This window comes from Rhinolophus ferrumequinum, chromosome 22, assembly GCF_004115265.2.
Source record: "Rhinolophus ferrumequinum isolate MPI-CBG mRhiFer1 chromosome 22, mRhiFer1_v1.p, whole genome shotgun sequence".
In the NCBI taxonomy this organism is placed as follows: Eukaryota; Metazoa; Chordata; class Mammalia; order Chiroptera; family Rhinolophidae; genus Rhinolophus; species Rhinolophus ferrumequinum.
Window position 1 is genome coordinate 375,050 of NC_046305.1, and position 25,918 is coordinate 400,967.

Sequence of the window (25,918 nt, forward strand, 5' to 3'; positions counted from 1 at the left end):
ACACCAGCGGGGTGTCAATGCTGACTGTACACTGGAGAGCGAGCACCAGACGTCACAGGTTAAGGGCCCAGCCCCACAGACTGCCATATTCACAAAGATCCTCCCCTGCCCCCCCCCCCCCCCCCCCCGCCCTCGGCCCCCAGACGCCGGTCACAAGTCTAGGCTGCCAGCTGAGCTTCCACGACCCCATCCTGGGTCTGATTAATTTGCTGGAGCGGCTCACAGAACTCAAGGTAACAGTTCACTTCCTGTTTCCCAGCTTATTAGAGGATGTGCTCAAGGACCCAGGTGAACATCCAGACGCATCTCTGCGGAGGACCAGGCATGAGGGAGAGGGCGGAGTACTGGTGCCCTCTGGGCCCACACTCCATGCACCCCACATATGCCCCAACCCGGAAGCGCCCTGAACCCTGCACTGTGGGGATTTTTACAGAGCTTCCCACACAGGCATGGCTGACGAGTAACTCCGATTTCCAGGCCCTCTCCCCTTTGGAGGACAGGGCGTGGGGCTGAAAATTCCCAGCTTCTCCTCAGGGCTTGGTCCTTCTGGGGACAGCCCCCCGCCAGGCGCCCACCCGGCGTCCCCTCAATAGGATCAAGATGCTCCCAGCGCTCTGATCACTTAGGAATTTCCAAAGGTTTTAGGAGCCCTGTGTCAGGGTCAGGGCCAAAGACAAATGTCAGAACAAGGACGCTCCTTGTGTTCTCGTCACTTAGGAAATCGCCAGGGTTTTAGGGACTTGGTGCCACGAGCCAGGGCAGAGAGCGACACAGGTGTTTTCTGATAGCTCACAGTTCCTATGTGGTTTAGGACCACGGAGTTATTAGGTAGGATCAATAAGATACGTAGTTGGATACACTAAACTGGTGACCATGAAGAATCCAAGTAGTACATCTCATAAGCATAATGATACCTATAAAATCCTCAGGAAACTGGACTGCCATCTGCACCATGGCTTAGAAAACCCCGTAATTTAAGGGAATAAGTAACGGCACTTCTTGGCAGGTTAGGAACACAGGCAAATGTGGGAGTTTAGAGAAAGAGGATTCTTTCCCAGGTCCTCCATGTGAAACCTGACAGAGGTAAGGCGGAAGGATTCTGGTTCCTTATCTCCGTAGCTGAGTTGTTAAGGGCAATAAAATATTTTTGACACATAAAAGTAAGCTAAAATGTTATCAATGTTTCCAAGCCAAAGCTGATTCTGAAGGCTTAGAAGCATGCTGCTCTCGTAGCAGGAAGCAAACCACAAAAGAGATCTTTGTGTATTAATCAATATTGTATATTATATATGCACATAAAACTGGTTCAATAAACATCCAATTTATGATTCTGAATCAGAAAAATCACTGAACAGATTTATGCAGTAAAATATCCACCTTCGAGGTGGAGACTTCACTACAAAAAGGACTGTGCAAGTGAAACTGACACCTGGAACCACAGCCATTTTGGGGAAGTTACTGACTCCCTAACAATCCTGTCCCTTTGCAATGCTGATGTCTAAAGAGATGGGAGGTCATGATCTTTGTGAATATGGTAATCATGTGAGAAAACGGCTGTTTTCTTCCACGCCAAGAACAAACAAATGTAATCTTGGTGTTCTTGGGTGTGTTGCACTGAAATTCACCCATTATATTTTCCTATGAAGAATACTTCTTTTAAAGCCTGGATTTGCTTCTAAAACTTTTTCTGGAACTAAATATATTTTTCTTTTTGTCTTTAGTCTTTTTTAACAAAGAAAAGTTTCATTAAATGTACTTTCTTTTTTATTGTTGGTTGATTAGAAATGACTCATAGGATAAGTTCTAAATACTAATGGATTGGCTAGACATTGTTTATAGTAAATGGTTAAGAAACAACGTGGGAACAGACCCACAGATTAGAACATGGACTTAAGTTGCTGTGGTGACATAGGCAGTTTACCCAAGTGTGGCTGGAACACAAAAAGCAAATGAAAGCGCCTTCTTAGCAACATGTACTATATTTTCAGTCAATAGCCACTAAAATCCTGACAATTCTACAACCTTTGTTAGATAGCTAAAGGCAAAACTACTAAAACATTACAACACAAAGTCAAGCAGAGAAGAGTGCATCAAAGACAAATAGACAAAGATTAAACGTGGGAAATCACTTGCAAATTCCTAAATATAAACATTACAGACCTAAGATCAAAAAGGCTACCTGTCATAATACCATTCACAAAATTTGCTACCCGTGTTAACAGCCATTCAGATATGAAAACTATGAACTAATTACTAGATATGAAAACTATGAAATAAGAGTCAATGAATGATATACTGTAGTTGTTTCTAAGAACAAAATTAGTTGGATTTACAAGTGATCTTTAAGACATAAAATACTGTTCTCAAAATTACTTTCACCTGGATTTTGGAGAAAGAGCAACTTAGCATGGACAACTATCTTCCAACATACACAAAAATCAACTAGAAATGGATTAAAGACTTGAAAATAAGACCTGAAACCATAAAACTAGAACACACAGAGGGTTAAGCTCCTTGACATCAATCTTGGTGATGATTTTTTTGGGTTTGACACCACAAGCAAAGGCTACAAAAGCAAAAATAAACAAAAGGGACCACATCAAACTAAAAAGCTACAAAGCAAAGGACACCAACAAGAAAATGAAAAAGCAATCTTACTCTTATTTACAAATCATATCTGATAAAGGTTAATAACCAAAATAGATAAAGAACTCATACAACTCAATAGGAAAAAGACAAACAACTTCATCACAAAATGGGCAGAAGATCCGAATAGACATTTGTCCAAAGAGGACACACAGATGGCCAATAGGTACATGAAAAGGTGCTCAACGTCATTAATCACCAGGGAAATGCAAATCGAAACCACAGTGAGCTATCACCTCACACATGTTAGGATGGTTGTCATCAAAAAGACAGGAAATAACAAGGTTGGCGAGGATGTGGAGAAAGGGGAGCCCTCGTGCACTGTTGGTGGGAATGTAAATTGGTGCAGCCAGTGTGGAAAATCGTATGGAGGTTCCCCCCCAAAATTAAAAATGTAACTATCATAGGACTCAGCACTTCCACTTCTGTTATGCATCGAAAGGAAAGGAACACACTAACTGGAAAAGACATATGCACCCCCATGTTCATGCAGCATTATTTACAATATAATAAATGTAGTGATATGCTATTCAGTCATTTAAAAAAAAGGAAATCTTGCCATTTGCGACACATGGATGAACCTCGAGGGCATTATGTGGAGTGAAATAAGTCAGAGAAAGACAGACCATATGATCTCACTTATATGTGGAATCTAAAAACAACAAAAACAAAAAAAATCAAACTCATAGATACAGAGAACAGACTGGTAGGGGGTGGGAGGTGGGGAAAATGGGCCACGGGAGTCAAGAGAGACAAACTTCCAGGAATAAAACCAGTCAGTCACGGGATGTACTGCATCGTGACGATAGTTAATAATGCTGTATCGGATATCTGAGAGTTCCTAAGAGTAGATCTTAAAAGTTCTGTCAAGAAAATGAATTTTCTAACTATGTATGACAACAGATGTTAACTACACTTATTGTAGTGATCATTTTGCCATATACACAAATGCTGAAACACATTGCATACCCAAACTAATATAATGTTGTATTTCAACTATACCTAAATAAAATGTTAAAAATGATTCAAAAAACACTTTACATGGGTTATTTTTGTTTCCTTGATTAATGACTGAAATAAAGATCAGATAAACTGAAATTGTAAGCTGGTTTAGTTTAGCTAAAAATAATCTGTGTGACTTGAGCAAGTCATTTAACCTTTCATTAGCTTCCGTGTTATCACCTATCAAACACAGGATTAGGTCGAGCAGAAATGAGGGAGGTGTGTCAGCTTCATTTTATACATCAAGCTTCATTTTTACGATTCCCAGAGAAAGTAATTTGCCCAAAATGTTACAAGTGACGGGACTCAGAGTAGAGCTGACGGCTGCGGTTTAAGGCCAAGGGTATCCCTGTACTTTCTCCTCCATTATTGCTGTGAACGTAAAACTGCTCTAAAAAATAGTTTATTAATTAAAACAAATAAAAGCCTGAATCTACTTCATACAGGGAATGGTGTGACGTCAGCATTCATTCTCTCCACACTCCTACATTCAAATTAGATTTAGAGCCTCGACTATTCCTAAAACAATGCAGGGGAAAATGAACCAGGTTCTGGTATTTCATCCTACGTTAATCATCAGATTTTCTGTACGTAAGACAGAAATTTTAATCCTCTACCCTATAAATCTGTCTCTGAAAAGCAGCAGGAGTCAATGGTAAAACAAGTGGTGTGGCCTTAAGCACTCAAGACTCCAGAACTGGTTTTAAAGGCAAACTCTGTTAAGTTTAGGTAAGTTCCTTAACCTTTCTGTGTCAGATTCTTAAGAAGTAGATATAGTAACTACCAGCTTTAGCATTTCCCACAGATTTAACATAAAAGTATTCTGAAAATTTAAATGACATATCAAATGCAAGATGGTACCATGATTTTATTTCTAATGATCTGTACTATTTTGAGGAAATGACAGCTAAGTGCAAACATTATATATGATACATAATAAATATTATAAAGTACATCTATATTTTATATATGATTCCCATGAAAATAAGTCTGCAAGCTATAAAATTGTAGTTACCCCATTTCCTATAATAGATTCAGTACTCAAAATCTAGCCCATAAATCAAAGTAAGTGTATGAGAGTTTCTTATTTTATAAAACTTAGAAGTCAGTATTTGAGAGCTAGGATAATCGTAAGATATGAGATCTATAGTTCAACAGCTTCATTTTATACATCAAGCTTCATTTTTACGATTCCCAGAGAAAGTAATTTGCCCAAAATGTTCCAAGTGACGGGACTCAGAGTAGAGCTGATGGCTCCTGTCAGAGTCGTGTGAATTTTTGCATACTGTGCTGTTTACTGTCACATATTCTCTGAAGCCTGAAGGTCCTTCTCGAATTCATCTGATATATGTCTGATACTTAATATCCTCCAGTTAGAGAAAATAAAATTTAAATTCTAAAAGTAATACAGCATTTTTCTAACTTCAAGACAAACATAAAAGCAGAAGTGACAACCCCACTCCCCATCCCCAATCCTACAGCCTAGAGGGGTACAGTAGGCACGTAATACCCGCCCCTCACCCCGCCCACATTCACATTGCAATCCCCAGCACCTGGCAACATGAAGATGGAATTAAAATTTCTAATCTGTTGATTCTGAGATAGGGAAACCATCCTGGATTATCTGGGTGGGCCCGATGTAATAACAAGGGTCCTTGTAAGTGGAAGAGGGGTGTGAGAGAGGCAGAGTCAATGAAAACCGAGGTGCAAACAGAGCCAAGGTGGAAGTGACACAATGTGAGGACTCAACCTGTCACTCCTGGCTTGGAAGACAGAAGGGGCCCCATGCCAAGGGATGTGGGCAGCCAAGGGATGTGGGCAGCCTCTTGAAGCTGGAAAGGCAAGTCAAAGGATTCTACCCCAGATCGCCAAAAGGAACGCAGACTTGCCAGAACTTTGCCAGACTTTGCCAGAACTTTGATTTTAGCCTGGAGAGACTCGTATCGGACTTCTGACCTCAGGAAGTAGAAAATACATGTGTGTTGCTTTTAACAACGTAAGTAATTTGTTACAGCAGGCACTGAATACTAATCCACAGCTTAACCGCTTTTAATAGTCTGATGACTAATACACTACATTTTTTTGGTGCCTACATCATTAGTGAGAGGTTTTCGGAAACCCAGGAGCACGGGCTGCACCACTTGTATCTGTCATCTTAGCTAATGACACCACCACACACCCAGGAACGCAACATTAAACCCTGGGATCGGCAGGACTCTAGCCCTGTCCTTCACTCCCTACAATGCAATCAGGCTTTAATTCCTTTCAATGTTACTGTGCGAAAAGTGTCACGACTCCACCCTTTCCAACATCCTGACACTACTGTCTCCTTAGTTCATGACATTACTTCCATCCTGGAAAACCTCAAGGGCGTCCAGCTTCCCACCGATCTTCTAATATTTCCTCATCTAATGCATCTTCCATATCGAGACTGGTTTTATCTCAATCTAATTTTGATACCATAGTAACCTTGAACTGTGTATTTCACAGCTTCTTTTAAATTAGAGGAAAACAAATGTCTATCTTTTCAGTCTTGGTTATTTGAGAAGATTTCCTATGATTGGCAGCTGAAACTAAACCTAAGTAATAAAACATTTTCATGATCAAGAAGCAGGAATAGAGTACAAAGAATTTATGTGACATTTAACTCAGTGGTGAATCAATGAAAAATCCTTCAATGCTAATAAAGTTCTATGATTCACATGTTGACCGAGTCAGATGTGTCTCTAACATTTAACCTTTCCTCTTTCAATTTTACTCTTTCTTGCCTAAATTCAGACCCTCATGACCTTTTAATGGATAGTGTGAGTTTCTGCCAGTAGGAACACTCTCACTCAATTCATATTCCACTCTGTTCCCGACTGATCTTAAAGCACAGACTTGTACTTTTCAGTTCCTTTCTCAAAATACCATTTTTAAGTTCCTGTCGCTTAATCGGATAAATACCTTAAGAGTCAGTGAAGTCCATGGTTTTGGCTATCACTCGTTTATTTCCTACAACAGTACTACATTGTAGAAACACTGAACCTCTGAGTTGTTCTAATATATGAAAAATCTCTGCAACCCAGCATGCGCCTTGGTACGTGCTGCTCTCTGAATGGAATACCCTTCTCCACCTTGCGAACTGTTACTGAAGCTCCGAACCCAACCCAACTCGATTCTGTGAAATACTTCTTACTCATGATACAAGTAGTGAGAACTCTTTGGGGCTTTAAAACTTCTCAATTAGAGTGCTTATCAAGCTATGCTTTTCCAAGGGAATATGAAGTTTTAAAAGTAAGGAGGATTTTACTCATCTGGCAAACTGCTTGGAACACAATTGATGAGCAACGAGCGGCCAAAAATCATCAAGGTCATTTTAGATACATGCATAATGTCCTTCTTGTTAGTTTTAATGAACAAAAAAGCACCATCTGAATCCAAACTATAGAAATGTAACCTACAAAGACAGAGAAGATAAAGACGGGGGAAGATCTACCAGCCCCCAAACCACAGTGCAGTGTCAGGACGACAGAGAACCTGAGGTGTCTGTGATGCGGTTCCTACTCGTGTACATTCATTCTATGCACGTTGTTCTGACGGTCAAAGTGTTTTCTCAAACATGGGACAATAACAGGTCTGTAACGGATGTTAGCTGATAGGTACTATTACTTACTCTGTAGTTTTGTAAACGTCAGAATACAGCCCTGCTTTCTGAAACTTCTTCTTTGGGGGACGTGGGGCCTTCTTTTCTCTTGGGATGAGAGAAAGCACAGGCTGCAAGGTACTTTCAGGTTCGGGAGGTTTGGCTGGGGTTTCAGGAGGACTGGGAATCTCAACTGCTGCTTCAGTAAAGCTACAAAGAGAAGTTTAAAGATAATTTCATGGTGAAAAAAATAATTTCCTACAAATGACTGTCTACTTATAAAAACATAACAGCAATTAAAGAAAGAGATATGGAGACTTCCTCATCTGGCCATGCTAGAGTAACTGATAGCAGACTTGTCCTACTGACAGAAACTAACAGAAAACTACGAGAAACAACTGTCAAACTACAGGGAACCATTGTAACCCTGGTGTAAACCTGGAAACCACTGTAAACCTGGAAAGTGTATGAAACAATTATTATATTAGACATTGGACAACAGTGCAGCACTGTGACCCCCAAGAAAACGGAAAGAAAAAAGAGAGAGTGAGTAGAGTCCTGCAACCACTTTTCCTTTATGAGCAGGACGGTGGTAGAGCAGCAGAACCAAAGCAGAGAGAACGTCCAACTTGATGAGCTGAAAACAGAGCGAGACCAGAGTCCGTGCAGAGAGGCTAGGGCGGCAGGAGCCTGCGGGGCAGAGCACGGGAGCGCAGAAAGCTGTGCAGGAAACAAGCTCTAGAGATCTACGTGTGGGTGTCCCTCAGGACACTGCGCCTGTGCAGGGGCAGTTCCTAAGGCTGCACGAAGAATGACCACAGCACTATCGCCTGAACAACTCCCAGAGCTCAGACATGATGGGAGATACTCGGGGCCCACTGGGCAGAGTGGACAGACACTGTCCAACACGGGGGAGGGTAATAGTATCCATTTCTGTAGGGCTCGGCCACCCCTGGACTATAGGCCAGCTCTTACGAGCTTAAAAACAATCTTCGAAAGAATCCAAGCCGATCGCAAGTAACTTCACTGCCTACCAAAATAAATTCAACAGTGGGAAAAGAACAAACACCAGACACCCAATAATGAAGCATTCACAATGTAACAAAAATTCATAATGAAAGAAAGAATTTCAAGAGTAATGGTCAAAAAATTTCCAAATTTGATAAAAATATAAATTCAAAGTTCTAAGAAGCTAAGCAAGCCATAAACAATGTAAACTCAAATAAAACAAGTAAGGTGTATCATAATAAACTTGCTGAAAACTATCTGATAAAGAAAATAAAGGGCCAGAGAAAAAAATACACAATCTACACAAGAGTACAAAAATAAGAATGAGTGTAGATTTCATGTTGTAACAACGCAAGCCAGAAGTCAATGATATAAATCTGTAAGTGCCAGAAAGGAGAGGAAAACGCCTGCCGAAACAAATTCTAAATGAATCGAAAACATCTTTAAAAATTAAGGTGATTCCAGTTTTGAGCAAAGATGGAATAGACATGTCTACTTATCCTCCCACTAAGTACAACTAAAAACCCTGGAAATTATACAGCAAATAAACATACGCAAACAGACTGGCTGGGGACCGTGGGGCCTGAGCAGGGGATTTCCTCGATTTTTTTTTTGCCTCACATTTAGTGGCGAGAGACAATACAATTTCCCTAATATCAAGGACAGAGCAAACGTCTGCTCTCATCACTCATATTCAGCATGATGGTCAACGTCCCTGCCTGTGCAAAAATGCGAGAAAAAGGAAAAAACCTTGAAGCGTTGAGTCCTCCACTTTTGTTCTTTTTTCAAGACTTTTTTGGCTATCTGGCGTCCCTTGAAATTCCTTATGAATTTTAGGATGGATTTTTCTATTTCTGCAAAAAACGACACTGAGACTTTGGTCGGGATGACGCTCATTCCCTAGATGTCTCTGGGTAGGTAGTACTGATATCTTAATCCACAGCCACAGGCTTTTCCAATGATTTGTGTTCTTTAATCTTGTCCCACGTCTTGTGGTTTTCAATGTGTAAATCTTCTGCCTTCTTAAGTTTATAAAGTTTTATATTCTTTTTTGATGTTACTGTAAATGGAATTGTTTTCTTAATTTCCTTTTTGAAAAGTTGTTAGTGTAGAGAAATGCAACTGATTTTTGTATGGTGATTCTGTATTCTCAACTTTGCTAAATCCGTTTAGTAGCTTAAACAATTTTTTCTGTGGTATCTTTAGGGTTTTCCAAATATAAGACGTGGCATCTGGACACAGAGCTAATTTTACTTTTTCCTCTGCAGCTTGGATGCCTTTTACTTCTTTTTCTTGCCTAACTGCTGTGGTTAGGAATTTAAACACTCTTGAACTGAAGTGGCAAAAGTGGGCATCTTTGCCTTGTTGGGGGAGAAGCTCTGTCTTTCACCACTGAGTTTGTTAGGTGTGGGGTTTCACATGTGGTCTTTGTTATGTTGAGGTAGTTTCTATTTCTAGCTTGCTGAGAGGTTTTGTCATTGTTCTGTCCAATTCATTTTCTGCATTTATTGATATGATCATGTGACTTTTCTTTAGCCTGTTGTGATAGATTACATTAACTGACATTTGCATATTGAACAAGTGTGACATAACTGGGATAAATTTTACTTGATCATGGAATCTATTTATTATTTACTCATTTATTATTTTTTTACTGTCCTCCATACCAGCCATATTCACTTCTACTTCTTCACCTTATCTTTCTCCTTCAATCAAAAATGTTTGCTGTTTTCCTGCATATACATATATAATATATATACACATACACATACACACACACATGTGTGTATGTGTATGTATTTTCCCTCCCACCAACGGCCACGTTTTTCCAAGTGCTATCCACATAGATCAGAATCACCCTGCGGGCATATAAGAAATGCAAATGCCTACTCATAGAATTTTAAACCTTTCCACTGCGGTCTGGGACGGACATCTTCCTAACCTTGCTGGTCCCTGATACCCCACAGTGGGGACTCTTTGTAAGAGTGTCCTTCTCATTCTACTTGCCTTCTGCCACCCTAGGCTGGGTTGATCCCCTCTCTCCCTCTCTCTCTTTCTCTCTCTCCTCTCTCTCATCTTACAGCCCAACCCCTCCCTCCATTAAGGTTCCAAAGCCCAGTTCGGGGTCACCATGGTTTCCATACCCCAACTGGATATCAACCTAACGGCTTTAAGACTGAATTTTTCAGGAAAGAAGAGGTATGGCATTTTAAAATACGGTTTATGATATATTCATCTACACCAATACTTTGCTTAGTTTCTGTGTTTTTCTAAAAAAAAAAAAATAGTATCCGCTACTGTATCATTTTTAGGGACTTGTTTCTTTCATTTAGTATTATGTTTCTAAGATTCATCCACGATTATTACACGTCAGCTGTAATTCATTAATTTGTATTACCATGTTATATTCCATTGTGTGAAAAACTACAATATACGTATTTCCGTTAATCTGGGATATTTCCAGTTGCTATGTATTATAACCAATCTTGCCACTACTTTTTCAAAAAGTGTTTTCTGGTGCCAGTTGGCCAAGAGTTTTCCTAAATTACTTAAAAGGGAATTGCTAGATTATGCAGGCTAGATTATGTTGTTGTCGTCATACATTCTGAATACCAAAACTGTACACATTATATGTTATAAATTTCCTTTCTGTTTGTAGCAAGTCTTCATGTTTATCATGATAATGTATGATGAACAGAAATTCTTAGTTTTAATATAATCCAGTCCATCAATCTTTACCTGTATGGTTATTGCTTTTGATACCTTGTTTATGAAATCCTTTCTAACAAGGTCAGGAAGCTTCTCTCCTTCCAAAACTTTAAAAGTTTCAAGTTTTGCTTTTTAGGTTTATGTATTTCATCAGTTGGGAATTAATTTTTGTGTATGGGGTAAGGCAGAATCCAGTTTCATTCCCTTTCCTTCCTACGCAATACCAACTTCGGGGGCACAATTTACTGACTATTGATTTCTTTCCCTATCAACATGCAGTGTCAGCTCTGTCATGTAAGAAGCTGGTATGCATGCAGGGGTCTCTTTCTCTTACCCACATACTTCCACACAAGCTTAATATACCACAGCTTGAAAGTAAGTCTTGGGACAAATCCACTGCTTTATTCAGTGATTCCACTCCTAGGTATGTACCTTAGAGAAATGAGTGCCCATACCCACCAGTGGACATTAGAGGAATAGAGAGAGCAGCAGTTTTGGATAATACCCTCGAACTGTAAATAACTCAACAGTAAAATCAAAAAACTGTATTATATACAAATAATGGCTTACTATACGGTAACAAAAAGGAGGTAACTACAGCAACATGCAACAACAAAAACTGTTTAATGTGTGTATGTTGAGCAAAAGCCGTGAGACACAAAAGCACGTCTTGTATAATTGCTTTCCAATGAAATTCAGGGAGTCAGGAGCAATTTTCTTTCACCTCCCCCACAGGTGGGTCATGACCCCCAATACCTGTTGGCCGCTCTCCCCCAAAGAGGGATGAGCCAGCTGAACAGCCAGCACCCAGTATCAGCAGATTTGCTTCAGCCTGGGTGCTTCATGGTTTCTAGTAGATCACTGTCATCCCTGGGCCACAAGGGTCATCCTCAGAATCCCGGAAGTTACTAATATTAATATGAATATGAAGCGAGGGCCTTTCTAAACCTGCTTTCTAAAGCAGATTCAGTGTTTCATTGTTTCAGAGCATTTTGGTGTTAAATAAATAAGTAATGAGAAGTACGTCCAAAGTACCGAAGTATGCAAATCAGCCTCTGCTCTTAAGTTGACAACTTGAGCTTTTTATTGTTATAATTATTCAAGTCTACAGACATAAAACCATGAAGTTCAGGGAGGATAAACTAAACTCTACTGTCTCCAGTTACATACTTCAATGGCATGAAAGGTAAAGATATGGTTACTTTCAAACCCAGGAGACGGGCTAGTGGAAAGGCAGCGGCTTAGGACAGGAAGGACCTCGGGGCGCCAGCGCTGTTCTATATGGTCACCTGTCCTGTGTCTCCATGGGTGTCAATGTCATCAAGCTTTTAACCCGATTACTGACATTTACGTACTTCCGGTATGTGTCCCCCCCGCCCCTCGTAGCCTCTAAAGTGCAGTAATGAGCCTGCAATGATCTTTTTCTTTCAAGTATGGTAGAACTTTCTTTTAAACTGTCTGGTCCTCATGCTTTCTATGTGGCAAGATTTTAAATTATAGATCAAGTCACCTAAAGGAGCGCTCAGGCCATGTCTTCCAGAGTAGGTTTTTTTCAGAAATGCACACATTTCAATAGAGTTTTCCAATTTGTTGCTCAGGAAGTTCTTCCAGTAGTCACTTTATAACATCTCATATATAGCACTCCTTCTTAATCCTAATTTTATTATTCCCTTTCTCTCTTTATTGATTAACCTTACCAGGACTTTGTATATTTTATTCGTTTTCAATGAACTCACTTTGGTCTTTAGTGATTCTCTATTGTACCGCAGCTTTATTTCGTTAATGTATATGTTTTATATCCTTTCTTTACCATTTTGGAGCTTATTCTCTGGTTTTACTAATTTCTTCATTGGACTCTTAGTTTATAAATTTTCAGCATTTTAAAAAATAATACAAGCATTAAAGCCTATGGATCTTGCCCCAGGTACCTCTTTAGATCCAACCGATAAGTTTTACTACAGAGCACAGTATTCAGTTCTAAATATTACTAATATTTTTAGTATGATTTTATTTTTTACACAAGTTTAAAAAAATTATCTTTTTCCCTTTTAGAAGCAGAATTTGAACCCAGATTTTTCTGAGTCTAGAGGTCAGCTCATAGCCATTATACCCACATAACCATTGTACCCATCTGGACTCATCTGATACCGTATTGCTCTAATTTACTATGTTTTGGCCACAAAAGCTTTAACCTCCCTCAACCTCCAATGCATTTTCACACTTGTCTGCCTATAATGTTTGCTCTAGCCTTGTTCTTTCAAAGAACCGATGATGTCTATTCTTCAGACTTCAGCTTAATCACTACTTCTACAAGGGAAAGAAGTCAATTACTGATCTCTGCGGTATCCCCTCATAACCCTACATAACTCTTCCTATTAGCACTGAGACTCTGAGATCCATGACACTCGGGAATGTATCGAGATGTGCTCACATTTTATCTGTCCTCAGCACATGGACTAATTCTGCAATGAATACTTACTGAATAAATAAATGAACAAACTCCTACTACATAACAAGTACGAGAGTAGGTTCAGTTAGAGAAAGGTGAAATACTTGCTGTCTTTGGGAACTCACTGTGTCATGTCCTTTCGTGTACAATCTCTTAAGGGCAGAAACTGTGAAACTGTATCTTTCTCTTCATAATCTCTTCAAATTTCAGAATATAACTTTGTTGAAAATAAGTGTTTCATATTGCTGACTGTGTATGACACTAGAATTTACTGGCACAGAAAGGCTTATCCGAAATAAAGCCTTTTCTCTTCGAAGCACATTTTTAAGGTGACCCTTTCTGAAGTGAATGATCAAGATGTCACAAACTGTCACTTTCTTACTACAGTAAAGGCAGAAATTATTCTCTTTGTTGGCATTTTAAAGCCTCAGTAACTAAAATGGAATAACAGATACCAAAACAGACTGATGGGAAGAGAATATAAGAATATAAAAGAAAGACCCTGAGACCCAAAGATGTATAAGAATTTAATACACAATAAAGGTATTGTTTCAAATAAGTAGGGAAAGGATAAATTAATAGTGGCAAGCCACCATTCAAAAATTCAAAAATATTAAATCTCTTTTTAAATTAAATCTTTTTTTGCTTTTCCAAAAAACCAAACTAAACCAAAACAAAGAAACCCTTTACTAAAATCCACTGACAACAGAAACAACTACATCCAGCATAAGAACGGTCAATGCTCACTCACAAATCTGCAACTTCAACTAATGACCAGTCATAAACACAGCACTAACTCATACCTTATATGAAAGCAAATTTCAACTGATGTGAAGTCCTACATGTAAAAAAGTAATATGCAATGCATTGAAGGAGAATAACTAAATAAATGATAATATATTCTTAGCATTGAATAAGATAATTCTGTACGTTCCGATGACAAAATCTCCAAGACACATTAAGATAAAAAGTTAAGTTACAAAATTAAGTTTAGCATGTTACCAATTACATAAAACAACAGCTTTGTACATGTATGGATTAGTAAATGCATAAGAAAGGTATCAAAGGATACACAACAAACTCGTTTAACAGTTTTACTCCTGAGAAAGACAGGATTTGAGAGGAAATGAGGCCTTGTGAAAAGAGACTTAACTTTTGAATCAGTAAAGTTCTAGTTTCACTGATTTATTTACAAGCATGTATTACTCATGGAAAAATTTAAATCCCATATATTCGCTAGGATAAAAAGTATTTTTTTATAGATGTATGCACAGAGTGATATGAAAAACCTCTCTATTTAGGATTCATCAAGGCAGATGATAGAGAAAAAGGCTGACAAACTTCTCTTGGTGTATGGCAAAAAAATATAAACAAAATCAAATGTCAAACAACAAACATGAAGGGTTAATATTCTTACTATACATAATGAGCACTTAAAAATAGGTAAGATAAATACTAATCTCCAATACGCAAAAAGTACAAACTGAAACAAGTAGGAAGTAACATTTAGGAAGTACATTTCACTTCTGTCAGATTGATAAAGATTGAAAAAGAGATAATTTCCAGGGTAGATAAGGGTGGGGTAAGTAGTACACAACTATTACTGTATAACGTTAGTAAAAGTATCAATAGGTGTGGCTATCAAGAGGTCAATCTGATAATCTATATCAATTTGACACTATTATGTTAAAAGGCTAAAACTGCATCTAGCAGGTTTAATTTCTCTAATTGTGAGCTAGGGGTGCAATGTAAGTGACACCAAGCATGCTGTATTTAGTAAACCTAAAGCCACCTCAAATGGTGAATATGTTGTACTGACTCATTTAAAAATATCAAATAAATCTCCAGGAAAAGAACCTGGTTGGATACATAACAAAAGGATTAAATGTTTTGTTTTACTTTCTGCTCTATACCTTTTAGAAAAAAGTAAAAAATATGAAAAGGACACTACGAATAAAATAAATCTAACATGTAGGAAAACTTAAAAATGTATTTGACGGGGTGGCTGGTTAGCTCAGCTGAGTAGAGCATGGTGCTTTTAACAATAAGGTTGCCAGTTCGATCCCCACATGGGCCGCTGTGAGCTGCCTCTAGACTGAAACAACTACTTGACTTGGAGCAACTACTTGACTTGGAGCTGATGGGTCTGGAGAAACACACTTAAAATAATAAAAGTTTAAAAAAAAAAAGTCTTTGATGACAGGATGAAAAGGTTAGAGCACAGTGAAGGTAAGACAGATGGTGCGAGAGTACTAGTGACCCCGCCCACACAGCTACAGCTACTGGAAAGGATCCGTGACCTCCCCAGGCCTTGATTTCCTCCTCTGCAAAGTGAGGGCTCTGAACTGGACTGCTGCATCCTCTTTGCTTCGTAATTATTTATGCTTTTGGAAAGCCATGAATAAGAACACTTTGACATAGGACAGATCCTATCTAACGAAAGGTTCTAAGATGAAGTGAATTATCAGCTGCACAGCTATGTTACATCTGTACAAAAGCTAGTTTCCCCTACTCAGAGAAAATGTTAAACGAGGGCTTACCTCTTAGTATTCTCTTGTTCTTCTTGCTCAGGGAATGGCTTTTGCTTTTTCTTGGTCTGTTCTTCCAACAGCCAACTTTTCCTCTTCAGTCCCTTCTTGTGTTCTGGATTCAGGTTTACGCTCTGAACAACAGCTTCAATGACGTCTGTGACCGTGTCAGGCCCGAGGGGGAGTGCTGCTCCCTCTTCACCCTCAGTCAGCTCTGGGCTGACGAACTGGGCAGCCTGGAATGCTTGCATTGATACCACAGCCTGGAGGGGACATTTCCGAGGTCGACCTGGTCTGCGTTTCACAAAGTTATTTCCTGTCCTGGCCTGTCTTTGAAGTTTTTTGGCTTTTAAAATTTTATTGACATGGTCCAGGTTTTTCTTAGTGGCCAGGATTTTGTCATAATTGCACATTTTCCGAGCTTGGCGCTGCATGGCTTCCACTACACTTCTCTTGATATGATGGGGGGAGCAGCTGCTTGGCAACTTCTCAGACAGGAGGGAGATGCCATTACCACAGGGGTCAGTGGGGACCGCGGGCACGAGAAGGCTGTCTGCTTTCCCCAGGGACCGCTCCTTGCTGTGGCTGAGGCCTGGGCTGGAGGCAGGCGGCACCGAGGCAGATGCCACCACGGCGTCCAGGTTTCTCTCCAGGGCCTCTTGATCCTCCCGCTGTGCCACCCGCTGCAGCAGACTGTCCACAGCGTCGTCCCCAGACGCAGCCAACCTTGGACTCCGAGAGGGAACGCCGCTCACTGATGACAAATCACAGAGATGAAAATTGAACACAGCTCGTTATTTATACAAATAGCTTTTTACACTGGATTAAAAGTCAAGGGATAGTGCTCTATTTTTCACAGCAAGATTAAATAAATATCATAATACCATACGCATCTTTCACAGGTAAGTTGGTAGTTTACCTTCCTGAACAAGGTACATTACAGTAACCATAATACATTCAAAACTGGCCCATATTTCCCTAATAATATGTGGATTAAAAAAACAATTCCTACTCTCTGAGATGAGGAACAGAATGAAGTAAGAGTTTACTTCTTCAAAAATGAAGGTCCAGTTCAAGAACTTGACAGTTAAATCAATCTTGGATCTTGGCTAGAGATCTAAACTTTAAATATAGATGTTTGTCTAGTTCAGTGCTTTTCCTGACAGTAAGGGCAAAGGAATGAAAGTGAAACTTTCTTCTTGGGGAAAGCTTCAAAATTAGAATAGAAAACATCTGTATAAACTAGTTTAGAAAGAATATGTTTCTAGTAAAATTAGAAAATAAGTGGTCTTAGATAAACCTTGTTATCTCAGTGGCCCAATGATTTGGTAATCTTTGTTTCTTCCGAAACCACTCAGCAACTTTTTATGACTGTAGTTAACGTGGGAAATACTGAGTTTCCTCTGGGCAAGCTATGCTAGTCTCACAACATTATAAACAGGTCAAACAGATCAAAACAGGCCACTTCTCAAGATGCCTAATTTACTACTAATGATCACAGGTTACACTTTTCCAGAGGTAGTGGATTTCTTATCTCTGTGACTTTAAAACAGGATACTACTCTAGCTACTCCTTTACAAGCATTCTGGATTCCAATCTCATCAGACTACACTGATTTTTTTTTTCAAATTATCAATAACTTCCTTCAAATAATATCCAATAGTCTTGTTTAAATTCAGTATTTTTTAAAGTTTCAAACTTCAGCTATATTTTATATCACTACTCTTGAAAATCCTGCCTCCTTTGTTTCTATGACAATACACTTGATCTTCCAATTACTTGCAACTCCATTTAATGTAACTGTAGAAGTCCCTCATCTCTAATTCAACTTTTCTTCTTTCCTAATCCTTTTGGCTAGTTATCTACCCCCAGCTCCACCAGGAACCAGCATAAGCTTTCAGTCATTTCGCTATGTTTTCTGTGTATTTCTGCTCTTTTCTTCCTTCTAATTCGGGCTTAGCTTGCTCTTCTTTTTTCTAGTTGTCTAATGGTGAGAGCTTGGGCTACTGATTTATAGACCTTTCTTGTTTAATACTGTAACTCTTTGAAGATCAAAATACAGCCTTAGCTATATCCCATAAATTTGTATGCATTTTGTTATTCACTTTAAAATATTTTCGAATTTTGTTTGTGAATTTCCTCTGACTTATGGGCTTTTTAGAAGTGTGTTGTTAAATTTCCAACTATTTGGAGAATTCAAGATATCCTGCGTTACTGAATTCTAATTGAATTCCACTGTTCTTACAATATATTCTGTATGATTTCAATCTCTGAGTTTATTGAGATGTTTTATGGCCCAGAATGATGGTATCTTGGTATAATTCTACATGCACTTCAAAACAACATGAGAAAAAGGTGCTTTATATTTGTCTAGTTATTGAAAATTTCTGGAACTCTTCATTCCTTTGGTAAATCCATTTCCATCTAGTATGACTTCCTTTCTGCTTGAAGAATTTTTCTGCTGCTGTAGGCCCACGGGCAATAAATTCTTTAAACTTGTTTTTCTGATAATGTTTATTTTGCCTTTATATATATATTTTTGAATGAAAGATAATCTATTTTATTTATTTTTTCAATAACAGTTGACACCCGACCTCTTTATGACATTTGACAGTAAGAGGCTTCTAAGACATGTACTCTCTGATTTTCCTATTTAAAACCTTATTTAAAATCTTTATGTCATTCATTGACATCTTTTCTTCCAGTTCCTTCTCAAATGCTAATGCTTCTTAAATCTCCATTCCTGTCATCTTCTCAATTTACACTTTCTCCCTGGGCAATCTCATTCACGGTCAGACTCAAGTTTATAATATGCTACTAGACCCGTGTCTCTGCCATGTGCCTCAAATTATAAACCACTGCTTCCAAATGGCTATCCAACATCTCTACCTCAATAGCCCAAAGACAGTTCACATGTAACATATCCAAACCTGAAGCCATTATCTACTGTCTTTATGCATTTGTTCTCCCCACTCCGTTCTCCACAATGTAATGTTTCAGCCTTTTCCTAAAATGCATGTGAGGTAGATTATTACAGTTCATAAATATTTGCTGCTCCTTCTCGATACAATTATACTTCCCACACCTCTTTGATGTAAGACTTAACCTTGTGACTCTCTCTGGCATTGAAATGTGACAAGTAACATGTTACTTGGGCAGAAATTTTAAGAGCCAATCAGAGCTTACTATGGCCCTTGACCCTCTTCCACAAGACAAGCAGCGTCCCAGACAGAGGCTGCTGTCAGATGGGGTCCTGCAGAGAAGAACACAAGGCACAGGTCAGGACGGCCACACAGCACGAACAAAACCCACATCTCTGGTGTTTTACGCCAAGGAAATTCAGCCTATTCTGACTGATACAAAATATCAAACAATTTTTATATTCCCTGTTCAAATTCCTTCATGGCTCCCAACTGCTTCGCCTTCAAACGAAAAACAAAACAAAACAAAAAACCCCCAAACCACCTACGGGAGCATATATGAATATACGAAACAGCCCATCACTACTCTGACAGCTTCATTGCCAACCCCCATCATACACCCTCTGGACACTCTAGGACCAAACGCTGTGTGGTTCTATTTTATGCTTCTGTGCCTTTCTCAGACATGCTGTTGTCACTGTGTTAAATACATTCTCACCGTTTATTTTGTCCTGTCTCCCATGATTTTCAGTCCTCCTTTGACTTTAGGCACCCACTGGGGGGTCTCGGAACAGAACCCTGCGGGTAAGGGAGGACTACTCTGCATCTAGCTGGACACAAAGAGGGGTCCACAGGGAAGAGGAAGACTGTTACGTTGTTTCAGTGTACATCATTAGTGGTTCTCACACCCCAGAACCACTTTCGTTTTTTCCTACACTGTTACGGTGTAAGTCACTATGTAACACGTTTCCATTTATGTTGCAAGTCTACAGTATTATGCTGTAATTCTGTTCGTAAGTAACAGATGGGACGTTATCTCCAATGGCTGGTAAATTGGACAGCACTTGCCTGTTGAAGAAGTACTCTCAGATGAAGACCGCTTCCGGGTTGGGCTACAGTTTGTGCTTTCTGACGCTCGCTGGGAAGACTTATCTGAGGTTGGCTGGGAACCTGGAAAGACAGGAAAAGATAGAAATCATAGGAAAATTCCAGTCTAAAAAGACTGTTGAGCTATTCTGTGTCAGCACTGTAATCATTCAGTTGTTGCTACTGCTATTCCCTGTAATAACAGGACTTCAAAGGCAGCAGGTAGGGGACAGTGAGCAGTGGACATGCCACACTGGATACCCCGACAGAATACCACAGGTCTCAGACACGTGATTTCTCCCATGACAGTACCAGCAGGAAACTAGTTTGAGTGGAAGAATGAAGAGAATGAATGATTTTATTTCTATGTATTAGGTTAGTGTAAAAGAAATTGAGGTTTAAAAGATTAAAAATAATTTCAAAAACCGCAATCACTTTTGCACCAACCTAATATTACCATTATGAAACATGTAATTGAGATTTTTATTGGTCAAAATTTTTATTGACCCCTCTTTTATTGATAAAAATCACTAACAATGGTTTAATCAAATCTGTTCCTGATTATTGATTCAAATTTATCACACAAATTTGACAATACTTACAATGCAATTAATTAGGAACGACTGATGTGAAAAAAGCAGGTCCAACCTGAGCATTTCATTCAACAGAATCAGAGATGAAAGTTAAAGAGTTGGACCTAAAATCTACATATCCGAGATAATCCACAGAGGTCATTTTCATAGCCTGTTTTTCCTGTGTAGCATATTGACTAATTTACCCATGGACTAGAATAAACTTCCTTTAAAGCTATACACTTAAGGTTCTTTGGTTATTACATAAAAGCTCATGAAGACAAAGAAAGTCAATGTCCTTTTGGCAAGTCTCGTACTTTTACCAAAACCCCAAATTAATGCAGCATAATTTAACACATCTACTCAAGAGAAAAGTATGTCATTCAGGAAAGGTTATTTTCCTGAAAAAAATATACTTGGTTCTGGTACTGGATTCCTTATGACTTAAAAAGCCAGCAGTTGGGGTGGCTGGCTAGCTCAGTTGGTTAGAGTGTGGTGCTGGTAGCACCAAGGTTGCCAATTCGATCCCCGCATGGGTCACTGTGAGCTGCGCCCTGCTTAAAAAATAAAGACAGAGAGAGAGACAGAGAGAGAGAGAGAGAGAGAGAGAGAGAGAAGCCAGCTGTTGAGAATACACAACGACTGTCCATTTCACATTTGTCAAAAAACTACTAGCACTCTGAAATGTTCCCTTTTAACTTGAAAAACATTGCAAATAAAAAGCCTGACATATAACTGGAGGCACAAAAGGTACAAGAAGTCAAATACTTAAAGATGTGATTTTGTAAGATCTCCTCTAAATGAGTTAACTGCTTACTGCAGAAGTGACTCATTCACCGACAGACAACCTGGGGACAGAAGAACTGAATGGAGCTAAGCTACTGTCTCCCTTGCTCTAACACAAACACTAAACCACGGGCTTTGTTTGAATCGCTTGCGATCTTAAATCACACCACTGTCAATTCTCTTTCAGCAGGCTCTTTTTGCACTACTCAGGAAGGCAGAAGCCCATGTGTTGCCATTCAAGAGTAAAAAGCTGGATTCTGGGAAACTGGTGCTGTGCTAGTTCATCCTACTTCCGAAACCCAGTGATGACCACGGTCAGATCTAATCAAGAAGCAAGAAGGTCTAGTATTGCATCTTAAAAACAGACTCAAAGGGATTTTAAAACAGTACAATACATCCCCCCAGAGTGGGGTTCAGAAAAGATTTCCATTAAAGAGCTAAATGCCACAACAAGGTATCAAAGAAGTAAAAGCCCCGGCATTAATGAAGACGTTAACTTTAAGTATTAATACTGAAAAATTCATATACTGGACAGGTAAATATTTCCTACTCAGACACACAACCAAGACAGAAGACAACAGTGGCCAAGACGCTTGAGACCTCCTTGAACTCTCTGTCACTACTCTCCTGCTGCCTGGGCAAACAATCTTAGGTCAAGTGCGAGGAAAGAAGGGTTGGACAGCGCCTTCTACAGCTTTCTCTCTCAGTCATAAACTAACACGGATGGAACAGTTTCAGTGCTTGGGCCTATGCCGGGCACTGCAGAGGTGGCGAGAGACGTAAGACGCAGCGCAGTAGTCTGTGCCCTCCAGGAGCGCGTTTAGGGTCTTGTATGTCATCATGGGTTACATTTCAGGCGGCATCTGTGCCACCCACTCTTGAGCTCCGTCTTCAGTTTCTAGGCTACTTGGTAACGTTTCCCAAATTTCTTGGTCATCTTCAAGAAAATCTTGATGAAGGCTTCAACTACACCTTTGAGCATCAGGCTATCCTGAGAACCACCCTGCCTGGCCTCACCCACCTCAGGGTAAAGGAGGGTACAGGCACTTTCTTCAAAGCTCCTTCTTTTGGTGGCATCTGGAGCTGCAGAGGAGGCAGTGGGAGGTGGAATCGGGGCAGATCCCCGGAGACTGTTATTGGCAGCCTTGTACAGCAATTCCTGAGAAACTGAAACAATTGAGAGAGAGATGGCTTAGCTTGCTCAGCTTCTGAGCCATTTGTCATTTCCTGAAAGTAATGGAGGCCAGCAGCCTACTCTTAGGATTTATTAGGAGACTGGAAAAAAACTTCATTCAGGAAGGTTCTCATCTTTCATTTTCAAAAGTCTGTTTGAATCCCCTGTTCATACAGGGCGAAGCTGTTCTTGACAACATTCTGTATTTGAGGGAATCAGGCTGTAGCCCTGAGACACGGTCTCTAGGGCTCGGGAATCATCAGATCTTGACTCTTATTTCATTTAAAAACACTGCTTAAGCAATAAGAGGATGAGGATATTGGAAAAAACTATTACCTAATGATGTAAAGCAACCAAGCTCAAGACTAGAAAAAGACGATATAAACTCATGTGCAAGAGGTACATGCTAAAGATGTTCGAAAGCTGTTAAAACTGGCCTGAGCACGTGAAATCTGCAAACGTCATCTCCAGTACTGCCAGAAATACACTGCTTCCTAAGTGCCATTACGCAGCTGGGGGGCTGGAGAAGAGCAAGATAATGTCCCCAAAGAACTAGCATGTCCATTTCAAAAGAGACCAACGTAGTTAATATCTCAAAACCTACAACGGAAGGCCAGGCAGAGTGAGTGGGGTAGAGAGATAAGTACATGAGTATGGAATCATGCCTGGTGAGACTGCTTCCTGGCTCTGCCATAATTAAACTGTAAGATCTACGCAAGGAAACGTACTTCAATGTTGGTTTAATAAAGCACTCTAACTCACATGGTTGTTGTGAGATCCAAAATGAGATTAACGTAAAAAAATGCAAAAGGTTTTTATAAATGCTATACTATTATACATAATCTGACTCTTTGGGTTTATCAATGTCATTGACACTCACAGGCAACCATTCGATATTAGAAAAAAAATTAAAGAAGGGCAGGGACTTATGCCCCCTTAGGAACTGGAACTGATCTAAGATATCAAGCATTTATCTTAAACATAAAGAAACACTAATAAAGTTAAGTACCTCCAATTAAGAAGTACTAGTAAGATAGGTACCTCCACGGCTGGTAGGTAACTGTCAAGTTGGAAAAAGCTCCTCTGAAGCGAAGCTTCTAATTCACCGATTCTTCTCCAGGGCTGGGATTATGTTCTAGATTACATCAACAGAACCGGACGTGCCCAAATGATGAGTCAGAACCAGGAGGTTTCTGGCTTTCTATTCAGCCCTGGACCTGGAGAGAAAGCAGTTTTCTGTTTCCTCTGCTTCCTCTGGTGCCTCTAAGTCATGGCTGAGCCTAAAGGGAGTTACTGCTTTGTTGCCATCTCCATCATGTGACGAATGTTTGTTCCTGTCTCATCAGAGGTCATTTCAGATCTGCCTGGAGGGATCTGTGAAGACTGTCCACTCCTCACAGGACAAGCAGTTTGTATGGACTCCAGTGTAAGAAAATCAGAACCTTCCTCAAAGAACACACACGGAGAACACGTATAGCTTTAGATATCAGAGTTCCCATCACTTCTCATTTCGGTATAGAGTAAAACTGAATAAAAAGTACTTTGGAAGTCGACAAGGAACATAAGTGGGAATTCCTCAATTCACAAAACTACTGGGTAGAAACACTACCGAGTTCTCATCACTCAGATGACAGCTTCAGAAATATGTTTAGAAGTTGTAGACACACGAAGGAAGCAGAAATTACAGATTAATCGCAAAAGTACCTAAATCAAACTGGACTTCAACACAAATGTAAGTTGATTACTACAAGAAAATTTTTTCTTCAGTTAGAATAGAGGCCTCCATGTGAAAAAGAAGGCAGTCTACTAGTAAGGAGGGAAACCGAAAAACAAACAGAGTATCATAAACTGGGACAATAAAGAGGGAATTAACAATTAAAACCAAACTTAGAGATGTGAAGGAGCCTGGCAGCTGTTTTGATTGTAGGATCTCTGGATTTTTTTGGCCATTATTCGATGAGCTTTTAAAAAAAGACAGGTTTTGGGGAAACATCTGTATCAAATTAGACAAAAAAGGGGAAAGATGGTAGTTTTATGGCAAAAGCGTAAGATGAATTCATGAATAAGAATGCCAGAAAGTGGAGAAAACAAAGAATATAACTGGATTTTAAAGGGATAAGAATGTGGAAATCTTTACATTATACACAAAAATGGGTGGAAACCAAGAAGAGGTTCTGAAATTGATTCGTCACAAGAGATCTTGATGGATGTCTACACATGTGGAACTGAAACGAAGATAAAAAAGGAATACATTTACAGATAGATGCCTGGGTGTGAGGACAGAGTCAAATGGGCAAAGATATGAGCATAAATAGAGAAAATTCCCACAGATAATAGTGTCTGTGTGTGTGGGGGGAGCCATCACAAAGAAAACACTGGAATAAAAACTCAACCTATTTCACTAAAGCCCTGAGTATCCTAGACTAAAAGACGAGGAATTTCCAAACGTAAATTAGCAAAGAACACAGTGAATGAGCAGCTGTTGGATTAAACGTGCATTTCCTTAGACTAGATCCACTATTAAAACTTTTATAACTTAATATAGCATGAGTTTTGGTCACACCCAGTTGGGAGTTCAACATTACAGACCCAAGTAACTAGGGAATGGTTTGAACGAGTGGGTTGTTTGATGTTTCTAATACTAGAAATATCTTTGGGTAAACGATGGAAAAACAGAGTAAGTCTGCTAGATTTGGACGGATACTATGAAATAGTCAGTTCAAAGATTATATAAATTACTTTTAAAATAATATATTTAAAACTTAATTTCTAACATTTAAATCACTCTTTCCCATCGAAACTAAAGCAAGTTGCAAAATTTAAAACCAAACTATTTGAAAACCTCTGATCAAAATTTTTTGTTTCAAGTTCTGAATCCTTTGCTCTGGTTCACAGTTCACAGGAACGCTGGAAGCTTCTCTGAATGAGGCGAATGCTGAGATAAGAGCTGGCTCCACAATGAAAACAGCTGTTTCCAATTGTGGGAAATACATTTACTGAAAGCAGTACATTTCATCTGACTCACCAATTAAATGCACTATGATTCAGAGCCTGTGCTGGTGGTTTTTAAGCTAGAAGTCTGTGTTTTTCTCTTTCTAATTGGGCTATTTCTCATAACGCCCAAATCAGATCATTCACTGAAATGGAATTCCTCTAGAAATTCCCCAAACCGCACTAATCACCACAATCAATTTTCTGATTTCATCTCTATATGTTCACACTTCACTTATGGGTTTATCTATATACCATGTAGAGAAATGTCAGAAATCAAAAAATTCTTCAGTTAAAAACCAAAATAAAACTCGGGATGCTTTGCCTCGACCATTATACTTTTACAGTGAATATACTTTTTCCAAACAAAAAGATTTACCTCTAATTTATTCCTGGGAGGCAAAATAGTTATCAACACCTA

The 25,918-nt window shown here is 39.3% G+C and overlaps 1 protein-coding gene across 5 annotated transcripts in view; it reads right to left on the reverse strand.

Moving 5' to 3' along the window:
* ASH1L (ASH1 like histone lysine methyltransferase) overlaps positions 1-25,918 on the reverse strand; it is a 115,562-nt gene that overhangs the window by 31,550 nt on the left and 58,094 nt on the right. For 4 of the 5 annotated variants that reach the window (XM_033092163.1, XM_033092166.1, XM_033092165.1 and 1 more), the window contains 3 exons: positions 19,957-20,058; positions 15,980-16,721; positions 7,304-7,483 (listed from right to left, as the gene is read on the reverse strand). In XM_033092163.1, the coding sequence (XP_032948054.1) occupies positions 7,304-7,483; positions 15,980-16,721; positions 19,957-20,058 (1,024 nt within the window). The remainder of the gene's footprint in view (positions 1-7,303; positions 7,484-15,979; positions 16,722-19,956; positions 20,059-25,918) is intronic. The other variant, XM_033092167.1, reaches the window with a different exon arrangement.